At 49.1% G+C, this 14,029-nt stretch overlaps 1 protein-coding gene across 1 annotated transcript in view; it reads left to right on the top strand.

The window, feature by feature from the left end:
- Positions 1-11,707, top strand: part of COL22A1 (collagen type XXII alpha 1 chain) — a 229,239-nt gene extending 217,532 nt beyond the window's left edge. Inside the window, exons 62-65 of the mRNA XM_038129913.1 lie at positions 6,599-6,665; positions 8,338-8,520; positions 8,878-8,955; positions 9,917-11,707. Coding sequence (XP_037985841.1) covers positions 6,599-6,665; positions 8,338-8,520; positions 8,878-8,955; positions 9,917-10,104 — 516 coding nt within the window. The 3' untranslated portion in view covers positions 10,105-11,707. The remainder of the gene's footprint in view (positions 1-6,598; positions 6,666-8,337; positions 8,521-8,877; positions 8,956-9,916) is intronic.
- Positions 11,708-14,029: the final 2,322 nt, after the last annotated feature.

Below are 14,029 nucleotides of genomic sequence, written 5' to 3'. Positions count from 1 at the left end.
AGCACAAAAGAATTAAGAGAAAGGGTGAAAGATAGTGTGGCTTGGGAGCTGGATAGGGGGCCAAGGCCAGGCAGCCACATGCCCTGTCTCCCTTCAACAGCCTGAAATCAGACAAAACCTTGTACTGGTTTGGAAGAATAGATATCACATGCATAAACTGGCTTCTGTTTCCTGAGATAAGGCCTGTTGGCAGGGGATACATCCAATATGAGTGTTTTCAGGAAGTCCAGATAGCCAGCATTAGAACCTTTGGGGCACATGTACTCCCTGCAAGGAAACATGCCACGGTGAAAAAGAACATAGGATCTCCACTTTGATCTGGTAGGGGAGAGATGTTTCCCCATGTGACTTCTACAACTTGTCCTATGAGTGCATAGGAAGGAGATATTCTTAACGATGTTGATGGAAACAGTGCTGCAACTAGTGCCTTCAGACCAGGCCCCCTTCTTAAACCACTGACCCATGGGTTGCCAGAAGGCTGGAAACTGAGAATGCCTATGACTCTGTCCCCACAGCACAGTCCTGGAAAAGCCATCAGCCCAGGGCTTGGGCAGGGGGACTCTTGGCTGGCTTAAGAACAGTCAGGATGGCTGTGTCCAGAGAGTGGAGGGGAATGGAGCCGCAGTGAGTTGTGTCCAGTCAGTAGAGGTGTCCCCTGTGCCCTGTCCTGTCCATTGTCTGTCCTGCTGATGTGGGCAAGGGCATCGAGAGTACCCTCAGTAGTAAATTTGTGATGACACCAAGGTGGGTGGAGAATCTGGAGCGTAGGAAGGCTCTGTTGGGGGGATGTAGACAGGCTGGATGGATGGTGTGAGGCCAGTGGAACGAGCCTCACACCATTGAAGTTCAAGAAGAAGAACCAGGCCTGGTGCTGCCCTTGTGTCCCAACAAGGCCCTGCAGTGCCCCAGGCTAGGGGCAGAGTGGCTGGAAGGCTGCCCAGTGGGAAAGGCCCTGGGGCCAACAATAGCAAAACATGAGCCAGCATGTGCCCAGCTGGCCAAGGAGGACAGTAGTCTCTTGGACTTCTATGTCAGCAGTGTGTGGCCAGCAGAACCAGGGCAGTGACTGTCCTGCTGTGCGGGGCAAATAGGGGGCCACAGCTCGAGTGCTGAGTGCAGATGTGTGACCCTGTTAAAATGCCATTAGTGAGAGATGCTTGTGCATGAATTAAGGTACCAAGGAGACCATCTACAAAAGTTAACAATGGGGATTTTATTTAACAATGAATGTGTAGAGAAATAAGGATAGGAAAGAGGAGAGCAAGACAAAAATGGGAAAAGAGGGAGTGAGGGAGAGGTAAAGCAGAAGACAATCCGAGACACTTGGCTCCAGTGGCATCCTTTCAGTCCTTTATCACGCTGTGCTACTCTGTGCTGGGGGGTCCCAGTAGTTTTTGGAAGGGTTGGTGTTCTGGGGTCAGCACCTTTCTCCATTCCATACTGGGAGTATCCAGGGAGGCATTTTCTTATTTTCCGTATGAAAGGAGGATGGGCATGCCTTCCTTTGCCTTCAGTGCTGAGGCCCAAGGCGCATTTCGCGGCTCCTGGTGCAGCCTGAGGGATGCAGCCCTCAATGCAGACTGGGCCTGGAGTCAGCTTCTACAAGGGATTCTACAAGGCAGCGCTGTCACCATTCTTTGGCTCTCTTTGACCACGCTGCCTTGCTGCTGGCTTGGGAAGGAGGGATTAGGGGTGGCAGCAGGACCTGCCTTTAGACATCTTGTCACCTAAGAGTGAGCTGTCATCTTTAGGAATCTGCCTGGTGCTGGCATTGGGCTCAGTCCTCAGGCTGCCCCCTGAGGCAGCTGAAGGAGAAAAGCCGGCGCAGAGCCCGCCGGGCCGTCTTGGCGATGGAGCGCCATCGCCGTGGGGCCGGGGGCTGCGGAACTGTGGCAATGCCAGCAGTGGAAGCAGGGACCTGGTGTACTAGGGGCTGGGCTGGCACTGGGCAAGCCCCTGCCAGCACAGCAGCCCCACAGGGCTTTTCCTGGGGAGGGGCGGCCTTGGCACAGCCAGCCTCCGTGCCTGCAGCGTCGGCCTCCTCAGTGGTATCAGAAGGCGAGGCACAAACTGCAGACATCTTTGAGTCTTCTGGCAGTGCCATGGGGAAAGGCTCACTGTGCCCCTCGTAGCAGGGATCGCTGTCCAGGGGAGAAGCTGCTGCCTCTGCTCTCTCCTCTTGCAGTGGGAGGGACAACTCACTCTCTGGCTCACTGTCCCCCTCTCCTGAACTGTCTCTGTCAGGGAGCTCTTCTTCCTCCCACTTTGCCAGTAGCTGGTCTAGCCGAGCTTCCCTGGACGGCGCATCCTTGTTGTTAAAGAGAGACCAGAGCTCTTCAAACAGGTCCGGAGACACGAGCTGTGCGTAGTTTTCGGTCTCTCCTGTACAGTCTATGGTCCAGCTGCAAAGGCTGTGCTGGACTGAGGGGCTTTCTTGATTCAGGGAAGCGAGGATGTCATCCTCCAACTTCTCCAGCTCCTCTTCCTCGATATTCAGAAGATGCTTTGAAGCATCTTCAGGCTCCATGCACATCAGCTTGCCATGTGTGGTTTGCTCGGGCAGCTGATGAGTTCCCCTCTCCTCGGAGGGGCTTGCAGGTGAGGGAGAAGCTGAGAAGCAAGAGGTTTCCTCAGCCTCTGACATGGGGAAAAGCTCGCAGTGCCCCTCATCCCAAGGATCTTTGTCCAGGTCAGAAGTTGCAGCCTCTGACTCTTCCTCTTTGAGAGGGGGAAGCGATGCACCCTGTGGGTCGCTGTCCCTGTCTCCTGCAATCTCTGCTTCTGGGAGCTCTGTCTCCTCCCACTTTTTCCCTGGCTCCTTTGGAGAAATCTCCAACCACAGTGAGTTGTCAGAGACAGACTGCTGCTCTGGCAACCAGGCAGGAGACAGGAGCTCAGAGGAGTTTCCAGTGTCTGTGCTGGAGTCTTTGTTGAAGCCGGGAGCTCTGTTCAACACCTGGGCCTCTGCACCTGCCTCTTGGCAGAGACTTGACTGCTCCTGAGTGCAGGTAGACTTGGTGGACATTTCTGCAGGCAGGCACGGGGCAAGGCTTCTAAATGGGTCTCCGTGGGTGTTGCCACCGTGCTCTTCCTGCACCTCAGTAAGCTCCTCCACCTCAGTGTGCTCCAGGTGGTTCCAGGCAGGCCGGGTCCCTGTGCGGAGTGGCACACCACCCGCACATCGCAGGGGTGGCAGGCGATGGCCCTGCCTTGCCGCTGACCCTCGCCAGAGCCTTTCAGCTGAGCTGTCCGGGGAGGGTGTTTCCCTGGCCCTGTCAGCAGCCATAGTGCCCCATGGAGAAGGTGGCACTAGGTCTCGGTGGCGGCTGGCTACATGGCCTGCGGACCATGCTCTGCCTCTGGGAGAAGACCCAGAGGCTGCTGGGGCTGCTGGCAGCGGGGGCAGCTTGATCCGTGCCGAGGCTGCTCTTGGCAGCTGAGGGCTGAGCTGCCACGGAGGTGTCACTGTCAATGGAGGGCCATGGAGAGGTGGCAAGTCTGACACGGACAATCTTTGTGGCCGTGTGACTGTGCCGCTGAGGGGCACTAAGTGCCCTCCCTCCAGGCTGTCCTCCTGTGTTCCATGTCCTGTGGGTCTCCATGAAGTGTCCTGTCTGGGGACCGGTTTGTCCCATTGGAGGGGCAAGGTGGTCACCCATGTGACCTCCGCTGCTGCCTGTGGTGGCCTCTGGGGCTCCTGTGGGCAGCAGAAGGAGGCGAGAGACTGAGGCGGCTGTGCAGGCACACTGTCCTCTTCATGGTGGCAAGCCCAGCTCTGGCCCCATGGCAGATGCTGGCCACAGCAGCCAGAGCAGTCTGGGTTCCCAGCTGCACTCGCTGTCTCTGGGCCATTCCCTCACACAGGCCATCCTGGCACTGGCTCCTCCCCAGAGCAAGGCCTGGAGTCAGGGTTGGTTGGCAGTGTCTGCCCCCAGCCCTCCCCCAGGTCCCACTGCAGCCTTTCCCTCCATTCCCATTCCTCACCTGTCGCCGCTTGGACAGCAGCGGCTGCCCCTCACGGGTCTGGCTGTGGGCATTTGCCTCGTGTCTCTTTGACATCTTGGCAGTGCTCTGACAAACACTGGCCAAGGTCACTTGGGAGTGCTGCTTTCTCCTGAGGAGCTGCTGCCTCGTGACAGAGCTGCTGCCTCCTCAGAGAGCTGCTCTCCTGAGAGTAACAACACGAGGGGTTTGGCCCTACAAAAGCCCTCTGGTCATGGCATGGACCTGTGTCACAATGGCCTCTGGCCACAATGTAACCACGGGTCACAAAGGCCTGGTGGCCACGGCCACCCCTTGTCACGGAGAGACATGGCGACATCCTTGGTCACAAAGGCCTGCTTTAGGCCTTTGCCCCTCAACTTTTCCTATGCTTTTTCCTCTCCCAATGACTGCCGCTCTCTCTTTTCCCACCTTGTGTGTTCCTCTCCTAAACATCCCAGATAATTCCTATGCCCTGTCAAACTGTTTTTCCCACCCAGCCCACCATGTGTCCCAACCTCTTGGCTCCCACCTCATGTAGAAAGATAATCAGGAAGACGAAAGCTCTGCTAGTGCTTCATCTGGCCACTACTGTGAAAGACAGTAAGAAGTGTTTGTTTATGAAGATTAACAACCAAGGAGGGTCAAGGAAAATCATTTTTAACTGGATGTGTGGCCACAATATGGTTATGAAGCATGAGGAAAAGGATGAGCTACTGAGGCCTTCTTTGCCTCAGTCTTCAACAGGCAGATCAGTTCTCCAGAGGACAGGCATTCCCCTGAGCTGGCAAAGTGACCAGGAGCAGACCAGACTCCCTGCAGTCCTGGTGGAAGTCATTAGTGACCTGCAGAGCCACTGAGACACTGAAAAGTCTGTGGAGCTGGCTGGGAGCACCCCAAGGGTGCTTGAGGAGCTGTCAGAAGAGCTCACTAAGCTGCTCTCCATCCTGTATTATCAGTCCTGGACAGTCATGATGTCCCGCATGGCTGGAGGTGGCAGTGTGACACCCATGCTCATAAGGGCTGTAGGGAGGATGCAGGGAACTGCAAGCCTGTCAGCCTGACCTTGAGGCCTAGCAAGATTCTGGAGCAGATCATCATGAAGGGGATCACAAGACCCAGAGAGGACACCAAGGGATCAGTCCCAGCTAGTGTGAGTTTAGGAAAGGCAGGTCCTGCCTGAGCAACGTGAGGTCCTTTGAGGAGCAAGTGACCTGCCTCAGGGCTGAGAGAAAAGCTGTGCATGGAGTCTCTCTGGACTTGAGCAAAGCCTTTGACTCCATCTCCCACAGCAGAGTCCTGGAAAAGCCGTCAGCCCAGGGCTTGGGCAGGAGCACTTCTTGCTGACTTAAGAACTGTCAGGATGTCAGTGTCCAGAGAGTGGCTGTGAATGGAGCTGCAATGAGCTGGAATTCGGTCACTAGCAGTGTCCCTTGTGCCCTGTCCTGTTCAGAGTCCCAATAAGGCCCTGCAGTGGCCCAGGCCAGGAGAAGAGTGGCTGGACAGGTGCCCAGTGGGAAAGTCCCTGTGGTTGTTGGCTGGCATTGGCCGAATCTGAGTCAGCATGTGTCCCGGTGGGCAAGGAGGAGGGTGGCCTCCTGGCCTGTGTCTGCACTAGTGTGGCCAGCAGGACAAGGTAGGTGATTGTCCTGCTGTGCTGGGCACTGGGGAGACCACATGTTATATTCTGTTTCCAGTTCTGGGCCCCTGTGTTCAGGAAGGACATTGAGGTCCTGGAGCACTTCCAGAGAAGGGAACAGAAATGGTGAAAAATTTGGAACCCAACTCCTGTGAAGACTGAGAGTGCTGGTGTTTTTCACCTGGGAGAAAGGGAGGCTCAGGAGAGATTTTATAGGAGGTTCTATAACTACCTAAGTGGAGGATCTATCCACATGGAGTTTGGTCTCTTCTCCCAGACAGCTAGTGATGGGACAAGAGGACATGGTCTCAAACTGGAGGTTTATTTTTAATACTACGAAGAATTTCTTCACAGAAGGGATAATTAGATACTGGAATGGGCTGCCCACGGAAGTGGTGGAGTCACTGTCCCTGGAGACATTTAAGGAAAGAATGGATGTGTCGCTCAGTGCCATGGTTTACTTGACGTGGTGGTGTTCAGTCAAGGGCTGGACTTTATGATCTCAGAGGTCTTTTCCAGCCCATTTGATTCTGTGATTGTTTTGAGTCCCTTTACATTCCTCTTTGAGGCAGACCCTGTGGCCCTGTGTGTGCCGTGGGTGATGACATGGCACCTGCTGAGCCCTTTGTACAGATCTTAGTTTGCACATCACTGAACCACAGAGTGTTTTGGGTTGAAGGGACGTTAAAGATCATCTACTTCTAACTGCCCACCCAGCATAGGCAGGGATGCCACCCACTAGGTGAGGTTGCTCCAAAGCCCATCCAACTTGCCTTGAACACTTCCGGGGTGGGGCATCCACAGTTTCTCAGGGCAACCCATTCTAGTACCTCACCACCCTCACGGTAAAGAATTTCTTCCTAACATCTAATCTAAATCTTTCCTCTTTTAGTTTAAAACTGTTCCCCCTTGTCCCATAACTATCTGCTCCCTTTACTGTGGTTATCTAGTCTCATCACTGTGATTCTGACTCTTTAGGGAGAACCCCCATCTCTAGAGACTTTGAGGAGACTCATCCAAGAGGAGTTATCCAAGCAGCTAGATGGTAAGTAATCAGTACCAGGAATCCAGAAGATGGATCTGAGAGTATGAAAGATGCTTTCCAGAGCTGTGCTGGAGCCTGAACCTCTCCTCCTTAAGGAAGGTAGTATTGCAGCAAGCTTGCTTGGAAAATGTGTGAAATGAAATGTGCTTTACAGTTCCTCAGGCTTTAATTTTCCCAGCAATAGCACAGAAAGTAATCAGAGTAGATCATAAACTTTCTTTTGAGGTCCCAACTGGAGAAGAAATGTTCATGATTTTTGCCTATGACTTTTGATACTCATCAGTATAAGAAGAGGAGCTGGAGGTGATATGGGCTGCTGTTTCTCTCAAAGTATGAGAATTGCAGACCATGACTGATCCCACTGACAGTGAGATGCAGAGCTGTAGTACTTCTCACACAGCTCTTGATGCAGCTGACACACAGCTGCAGGCATTTTGTTCCATGCTAAAGATCACATGTAAACGGGGTGATAAGTTCACAGATTTTATTTACACACTCAGTCTTCAATATCCACACCAGTCTGAAAGCACTTAAGATCAATGAAGAGAAGACAGAACACTCTTCTCCCTCTATTCTGTAGAGTTTTTACATGATGCTGAGTGTTTCATGAGCTCTCAATGTTGCTGTCATGGTGTAACCTCAGCCAGCAGCCAAGGCCCACACACTGCTCACTCACTCTCCCACCAGCAGGATCAGGGAGAGAATCAGAAGAGTAAAAGCTGGGAAACTCATTGGTTGAGATAAAGACAGTTTAATAGGTACAGCAAAAGCTGCACCCAGAAGCAAAACAAAGCAAGGAATTAACTCTCTGCTTCCCATGGGCAGGCAGGTGTTCTGCCATCTCCAGGAGAGCAGGGCCCCATCACAGGTAATGGTTACTTGGGAAGAAAAACACCATCACTGCAAATGTCCCTCCCTTCCTTCCCTCACTTTGTACGCTGAGCTTGATGTCACGTGGTCTGGAATATCCCTTTGGTCAGTTTGGGTCACCTGTTCTGGCTGTGTGTCTTCCCAACACCACAAAATTTCCTCCCCAATGTGGCCATACAAAAAGCAAAAAAGGCCTTGGCTCGGTGTGGGCCCTGCTCAGCAATAACAAAAACATCTCTGTATTATCAGCACAAATCCAAAACATAGCCCCATACCAGCCACCATGAAGAAAATTAACTCCACCCCGGCCAAAACCAGCATGATTGTTCAGGGTCTTAGCACTGAAATGGCAGGCAGTGTGTGCCTGTCTGGGACAGCTTGGAACAAGAAAAGCTTTCTCCCTAGAGACCAGTCATGTAGCATCTCTGCGTCACAGAAGCAGTAGGAAAAGGCTCCATTTTTCAGAGCAGCAGAGGAACTAGTTTAACAGGGATCCACCATCTGCTCAACTAAAGGAACGGACATTTCAGATTCTGGGAGAACAAGGACCAGAGGATGAGAGAAAAATTTATGATGAAGTATGAAATTTAGGAGAAATTTAAGGCTACCAAGAAATGAGATTTAAGTAATTTAGAGATGATCAGGGAGTCACAATCATGCATTATGGGGGGACAGAAAATGGTGGCCCTGGAAAATTGATCTGTGATAGTACTTGGGACTTTACTGGGCCCCCGGTTCTGGTTATCCATATCTTGGAGCATAGTCCTTCTAGTCTAACAAACCCATTTCCCTCTCTTCACAGCCAAGTTACCCTACATCCTGGCTCAGATACAGCCTGCACAGGTAAAAGCATCCCATGGCAGACCAGGACCTCCTGGTCCTCCAGGGAAGGAAGGACTCCCAGGAAGAACTGGCCCTCCAGGAGAACCTGGCCGGCCTGGACAGACTGGGTCTGAAGGGCCACCTGGACCAATTGGTCCCAAAGGTAAGTGAAAGTTGGTATGTTGGGGCAGTCCAATAAAAGGATGTGTCCACTTGACTTTGGCATCCACCTTTCCTTTTAGTAGCTTATAAATTGTCCTCAAAAATCAGGTGTGACCTCAGTCTGTTAAAGCAGAGTTGTTAACCATGACCAGCAGTTGCTGGTGTGTTGAACCTCTAGCCAGAACTAGAGTGGGGCAAGTCTTCATTCCCACTTAATGTCCTCTCTCAGAGGATTGGCCACAATTAGGAACTGTTTTTACCAAATATATTGGCTTCAGTGTGGATGGGAGACACATACTAGTGCTTAGTTCTGTAGACCACCATCATCAATTCATATTTTTTCTTTCCCTCTCTACAGGAGAAAGAGGAGCAAAGGGTGAGAAAGGAGACACTGGCATTGGTCAACGAGGGGAAATGGGTCCCCCAGGAATTCCAGGTGTGTTATTCAGAACACCCCACAAAACACATCACTTAAAACCACTATCAGGACACAGGTCTCTGCTGTACTAGAGAGATGATCAGGATGACAGAAAAACAAGATGCGCGATTTCTGTAGGATGTGGTGCAAAGGGAAGAACTGTGTCATTAACATCATATCTGGCCACCTTTATTCCCTCAGCCTGATGAATGAGTACAATGAACCATCTCAGTTACAGCTAAGTTAAATGACCTTTGGGTCAAATCCAAAGTGAAGCTTTAATTATTAGATGCACTGTGAAGTGTTTTCTCTGTCCTTGGCAGAGTCCTCCTGTGACCAAGCTGAACCCAGAGGTTCAGGCACCTTCAGATGTTATGAAAGGTCATATTGAATACCTGTGCCTTGGGGATACAGTTTCTGCTTTACTATTACTGACAAACCAGCAGCAAATACAGTTTGTCTGCAGTCTGAAATTAAGCACCATTGATAAGTTTTGCCTTCATTGCTTTCTTGGGAAAGGAACTATGGGAAGCCCTCATAACCCCATTGTCTCCGTCTGACAGACTGGCCTTGCATTGCCTTCAAATAACAATGTGCCCACTATGCTCTGCACCAGTGAATTATCTCCCCAGGCTGGCTCTTGCCTCCACTTTCCCATTCTCACCTCCTCTCTATGAGGACTGTATGTCATTAGTTGTCTCATGCATCTCCACGACTTCACCATGGAGGTAGAAAAAGAGCAGCCATATCAGAGCTGAGCATCCCAAGGTCGCCATAGGGAGTAGAAGTCTTTATTTCAGAGGAGACACTCTGGTTGTATCCTTGAGATACATCCTAGCCAAATCCAAACCTATGGAAGCTGCTGTCTGCATCCCAGTTTGGCAGCAAAGCCATTTCCTGTGATGTTACACTGCTGAGTACTGCACGCTGGGCCTGTCACTCTGGTGCCACTCACCAGGGCATTTTGTTTCTCTTTCAGGCCTCCCAGGGGAGCCTGGTTATGCCAAAGATGGGATGCCAGGACCTCCTGGCCCTCAAGGTGAAGCTGGTGTGCCGGGTCTGGCAGGTCCCCAGGGGCCCCCGGGAGCCAATGGACAGTGTGACCCCTCTCAGTGCGCTTACTATGCAAGCCTGGCTGCCCGGCCCTCCAATGTCAAGGGGCCATAGTGTGCAGGGAGCACCCCCAGACTTGTTTTGAAAACTTGAATTCCTCACACCTGCCAAGAGCTCTCCAATGTTTTCAGCTGCGTTTCTTTCGCGGGAGGCTTTCTAAAGCCAACAAATGCTGCCGGTCGGTCAGATTATTTTTATGAATTATAATTATTATTATTATTATTATCTTTGATGTGATATGTGAAACTTATTTTTTTGTTTGTTTACTCTAACATCAGGGCATATTAAAATGCTAAAAATAAGTGGGTTTTTTTCTCTTTTGAAAAGCATATAATAGCAATGTGTTGTGTGACTGTTTATGCAAAACCATTCCAATGCCAAATTTTTTATCTGTTATCTGATTAATTTTTTCCAAAGCTTTATCCCTCACCCTTTCAGCTCAAATCAAATCCTTCAGCCTGGAGCATTAACTGTGACACACAGGCACAGGATTGTTGGTGCTATTTGCCATCTACATGGCAGGGAGGAAGATAAAGTCATACCAAAGCTGGAAAAGGTGTCTGGAGTACATCCAACTCCCAATGAACAATTTTGAACAGCTACTGTGTGCTTTCCAGAAGATCCCTGTTAAATTTAATATTCTTCTGCTGATAAATGAATCAATATTCTATAGGAGCTGTTTTTTTCATGGAGTCATGTGGGATTTCATAGTAAAGACCTGAAGGGATGACACAGAAGATCTAAACCTCTTTGTACTGGAGAGTTTTTTTCCAAGAAGTGGAGCTCACTTACCTCTGTCAGGTCAAGGATGCCAAATCCCTTGTGCAATGTCAGCACATGCACAGCCCCCTACCACTTCTTCACCCAAAAATCACCCAGAGCAGTATTAGAAAGCCCCCTGGTATTAAAAACTCAGGAAGCCAACTGTGACCCAATTCACTGCTTTGGTTGATCCATTATGACAATAACTTGGCAAGTTGTGTTACTTCGAGGGCTGATGCATAGTGCAGCCTGGTCTAGGAGGTTGTTGATCTCTGATGAAAGGATCAGAGCAAAGAGATGTTCAGACACATGGGGGAAATTGTGTTTGAGGGTGAAAGCAACAAGCCAGACAGTGGCCATTTCTCCCTATCAGCTAATTGTCAGGTTGATTTGCCAAAATCAACCTGAGAATGCAAAGACAAAATAAAAAGGGGATGGAGTCTGAAAAGACCTTCACAATAGATCATTAGTAAGCTTAACCCTCTGACCAAGCCATGCCCACCCACTAAGTGCATATCTGAGAGGTGATCAGGCCTCGGATATGTGGCAGCCAGCAAAGCAGCTGCGTTTTCAAACCTCTTCTGCACAAAGCAGTTTGTAGTGAGAGATGGGAGTAATGGACCTGACACAGGCACTAAGTGCTGAATGTGTTTGGGAATCTGGTCTGCTCTTCTGGAGACAGAAGAGAGGCACCCTGCCCTGCTAACACATTCTCCATATGGCATGGTGCTTCCAAACTGGCCAGCCCAAGCAGAAGCCACAGCTGTTGATAACCAGCCCAGAATCATACCCTGAGGCTGAAGCACAGAGATAAGCTTTTGCCAGTCTTGGGAGTCTTTTCTCACCCAGTAGCAGATAAAATTTGCCTCTGCTTTACTGAAAAATGAAATTAAATAACAAGTACAAATGCCAGGGTTAAACAAAGTCTTTACTGTGTAGCTCTTAATGGTGCTATTTTTGCTATTTCCTATGCAAATAAACTCTTTGATTTGATTTTACTGTGTTTCTTGCTATGGAAAGACCAATCAAAGTGAAAATACCATGAAGTGAAAAGCTTACCACTTTTAAGTAACTCTCGATGGTATATCTGTCACTGCACTGCATCTTGGGTTAGCTTGCTGGATTTCAGTATTAAGCAAACATGCTGATCACATATTTGACAGAAGCATTTTTCTTAGTCCAGGCTAAGATTTCATCCCTCCAGTGGTGAGGCAGAACAGGTCCCTATTTGAGAGCACCTCCTAACATGGGAAGAGACATTGTTTTGGGTAAATGTGGTGGTAATGAACAAGTGTTGTGGAGGTCAAACATGTTAACTGGGCCATGCAAATGTGACATTTAATTCCTGCCGTGATGGTGACCCCTTCATCTCTACAGGCACTCATCATGTGTGTCTGATGTGCCATGCATGTCATAGAATTCAGTACATTCTAGTGCACCATGAGGAGGGAATCTACATCATGATGTTCTGTTAAACAAATTTCAGGGTCTTTAACTCCTGTGAGAAGAATTCTCCTGTGAGAATCATAGAATAATTTGGGTTGGAAGGAAACTCTAAGGGTCATCTAGTGCAATCCACAGTAGGTGAGACGGTGCAGTGGCATCCAGTTGAAGGAGATGAAAGTTTTTTTGTGATAACCTGTTTCCTCTGAATGTCTGTGGGAGCCATTTCCAGGAGTCAGTATTTGGAACACAAGAGAAACACTTGCATCTTTAATAGCAATTGAAAAATCTGCATGAGCTAGACACAGACCACATCTCTTGAGCATTTTCCACCCTAAATGGGGACGCAGCCTAATTCCCTTTGCTTTGGCATATTCCCTAGCATATGGCTATCTGCTCAGTCTGTTCCCAGAGACACCCCAGACTGTCTCTGTGCCCTGAATTCAGTGGGTGCCATTTCCCTGCTTTTTCTTAAACCTTGTTTTCTCTCCAGCCAGTTAAATGACATTTACCAGGCAGAATCTGTTGTTAGTGAGCAGAGCACATGAGCTGCAGACCCAGATCAAGACCCCTGTTTGTACTCACCCAGATTTTAGTCAACGAAGGGAGGTTTCTGCAGCTGCCACCTCTTAGAGAAGCAAGCCCTACAGGAATGTGCCTAAAAGGACACCTGCAATAACAGGTAAGAAAGGAGGGTGTATTTGGAGGATTTCAAAAACTGCCACAGTTTTTGCCTCAGTCTGTGTGTATTTACAATCTTTGTAAAGGTGGCCTGAGATTACTTTTCAAAGTAGGTCTGCCATCTGGGAAGCCAGTAAACCTACAAGTACAGCCCTGGGCATGGTCAGAAGCCACTCTCCAGAAAATGCAGGTGTTTGTGTGCCTGAGCAGGTGACCCTGTGTGCATTGTCTGTCCAGCACTGTGCCAGGTGAACACACAGCCAGGATGTGGCAGGTAGGACAGGGACAGTGCTGGTGGCTCTCTCCTAACCACTCCTGAGGGAAAGTTGTGACTTTGGCATCTCAGTGTTCCTGTGTCTGCAACCAAGTGTGTAGTAAATCACCATACAGTCTGTTCACTGAGTCTGAAGTTTAAACCTGGGAATAGACTGATTTTTTGTTGGATTTTGTTTTGGCCCTGTGGCAGTGTACTGCTAAAATTGCATTAGAGAGCCAGACAATATATTATTCAGATTTTTAAAAGGAACACATGGGATTTATGGCACCACTGTCAGTTGCTCTTTTTTTCCTTTTTTTAAATCATGTGTAAATTACTGCAATTATAGCAAACAGACCATTATTTTGTTCAATTTTTTGCCTGTCAAATAAACAAATTACAAAGACAGAACAAAGCAACGGGATCATTTGGGGAATTTTTTTGTTGTTGTTGTTAAATAATTTAACAATTTCTAAACAGTTTTGAATTAGCTGCTTTTTGGAATCTGTATCAAATGCCTGTGGGCTTTTTTTTTCTTTCCATAGACACAATAAAAATACTGTGTCAGCTAAGCCCAAACTCTGTGCTCTGGCCACAGAACTGATTAGGAGACCCACACCGATTTTACATTCTGAGTAATTATTAAAAAAAAAAAAAAGTTTAAAAATTGTATTTTAAAAAAACAACTAAAAAAGAGTCTTCTGTTCGTTCAGCCTTTTAATGTGGAAACTGGCCAAACTCTGCCCTGTTAAAGATTGCATTTGACAGCTCCTGGAGCAGGACTTGGTGCCTAGGAATGGCTGGGTGTCCCCATGCACAATATATGGGGCCAGAGAC

This window comes from Motacilla alba, chromosome 2, assembly GCF_015832195.1.
Source record: "Motacilla alba alba isolate MOTALB_02 chromosome 2, Motacilla_alba_V1.0_pri, whole genome shotgun sequence".
In the NCBI taxonomy this organism is placed as follows: Eukaryota; Metazoa; Chordata; class Aves; order Passeriformes; family Motacillidae; genus Motacilla; species Motacilla alba.
Note: the sequence above shows the minus strand (reverse complement) of the source record. Positions and strands in the feature narration are given on the sequence as shown.